This window comes from Drosophila ficusphila, unplaced genomic scaffold (assembly GCF_018152265.1).
Source record: "Drosophila ficusphila isolate 14025-0441.05 unplaced genomic scaffold, ASM1815226v1 contig_174, whole genome shotgun sequence".
Taxonomy (NCBI): Eukaryota; Metazoa; Arthropoda; class Insecta; order Diptera; family Drosophilidae; genus Drosophila; species Drosophila ficusphila.
In genome coordinates, this window is record NW_025064066.1 from 70,895 (window position 1) to 72,741 (window position 1,847).

Below are 1,847 nucleotides of genomic sequence, written 5' to 3' on the forward strand. Positions count from 1 at the left end.
ACATGTCGGGATTTACTGAGCTGAGTGATTGACGACTTCATGTGTCATTAAATACCGTTAGCAGTCGCCTTTTGTATGGCGAACACTGGACCCGGAGTCATTTTTCATGCCACGTCGGTCGTGGTTTAGTGAAAGTCGCCTCGCCGTTGCCTTATTGGTTGCCGAGGCACTTGTGGCTGAACATGTATCTCGGTGTGATTAGTTGCAATTAGACAAGCCGCCGTGGGGGCGACAATTACTCTCAGACATAAATTAGTTAATACCCAGTTCCGCAGCTTAATTCAGTTAACCCTTAAAGGCAATAAATCACTCCATTAAACTGAAATATAATGTAAGCCAGAATAAACTACAATTTATGTATCCGAAAACATTCGAAGACTAACAACTTTTTTTTATAGAAATCCCTTTTAATTATTGTTCATCGTATCAATCAATTTTCGACAGCATATTTCAATGTCCACTTTCGGGCATTTCGAATGGCCTGCGCCTCGTTGTCCTTCCATATTTCAGCCACATCGTTGGCCAACGGATCATCCGGATTCGGAGCACTTAGCAATGCCTGGATCGAAAGGAGTACGGTGCGAATCTGGAGCGCCGGACTCCATTTATCCTTCAGCACGTCCAAGCAAATTCTTCCCAAGTTATCGATATTCGGGTGGTAGATCTTCGTCAGGAAACGAACCTTCGGAGCCTTCATGGGGTAGTCCTCTGGCAGAAACAGCTCCAGTTTGAATATCCCCCCCTCGAAGGGAGAGTCCTGAGGACCTGCCACGACAACCCGAAAGTATCGGGCATTATGTTCATCCGGAGTGGCATCGATCCCGGGAACTGGATCATCCAGCAGACGCTGCGTCTCCTTGATAATTCGTCGTGTCAATCCTGACATGTCCTCCTTAATTAAACTATTTAGAAATCAAATTCCTTTATAAGTACACCTTCTGTCTATTTTTCACAGACAGCTTACCCCTGCAAAATTTTTACAAATTTGAAAACTAATTTTATGGTACCAAAAAACTCTAAACTACAGGCCTACTATGTCTAATATGCATTCTGTTCCTTTAACGATATATCTATTGTAAATCATAAGCTAACCTGTCATTCACTCAATCAACTTGGCTGATTCGATTACCCAAATCATCTCAATAAGAGCGAATCAAGCGTTCAATTCCCATACACTTGCAATTATCCTTGTGCGGGCAAAATTGAAATTGACTCGAAGCTTTCGCCCCACTCCCCCACATTCCCCTTTGCCCTCCCCCCATCCACAAACAATAAAAGCGAACCACATTCCCATTCAGCCATCCTTGAGTCCTCCTCAAATCCCGGGTGAACTGGCAATGTTAACTGGCACTCAACTAGCAGCTTATTAGCAAACTTTCCCATTGGATTATATAGTTGAATATTATAATAATCGAGTTAGGTTCGTGTAAGTGGGTGCCCCACCAGCCCCTTCCCCCGTCGCAATCCTCTGGCATTTGGGGCATGGCTGGCAGTCAGCTTTCATGCACAATTTCCGTTTTCATGGCACCGGGCATGAAAATAAGCCCACAGTTTACGAGACGACGAGTATGCGTCTCATGTTGCTGTAACAAAAAAGTGGGCAACTTTTTAGAGCGCCGAGGAAATACTTTGCTAAATTGCCAGGGCAGTGGCGTTGGCTCCCTGAAAATCCCCTCCACCTTTTCCCCTCCCCGCTGCCATCCTGTTTTGCCTGCCCTCGTGGAATGGCTACAAAAACCAATAACAGGACGTAATACACTCATGTGTGCGAGAATCGGGGGGATTCCAACTTTTACAAATCGTTAGCATTTCGCACGTTTATTGAGTTGTTTTTGTATGTAAATTGG

At 44.6% G+C, this 1,847-nt stretch overlaps 1 protein-coding gene across 1 annotated transcript; it reads right to left on the bottom strand.

The window, feature by feature from the left end:
- Positions 1-347: 347 nt before the first annotated feature.
- LOC108090014 (ubiquitin-conjugating enzyme E2 N) lies at positions 348-1,043 on the bottom strand. Its single transcript, XM_017188515.2, has 2 exons — positions 965-1,043; positions 348-902 (listed from the first exon to the last, which is right to left on the bottom strand). Exon 2 carries the CDS (start codon positions 884-886, stop codon positions 431-433), a length of 456 nt encoding a protein of 151 aa, XP_017044004.1. The 5' UTR covers positions 887-902; positions 965-1,043; the 3' UTR covers positions 348-430.
- Between the last annotated feature and the right edge of the window lie 804 nt (positions 1,044-1,847).

What these genes read in the sequence shown, in the direction of transcription:
- LOC108090014 (XM_017188515.2), bottom strand. Translation starts at nt 886, where the DNA reads ATGTCAGGATTGACACGACGAATTATCAAGGAGACGCAGCGTCTGCTG.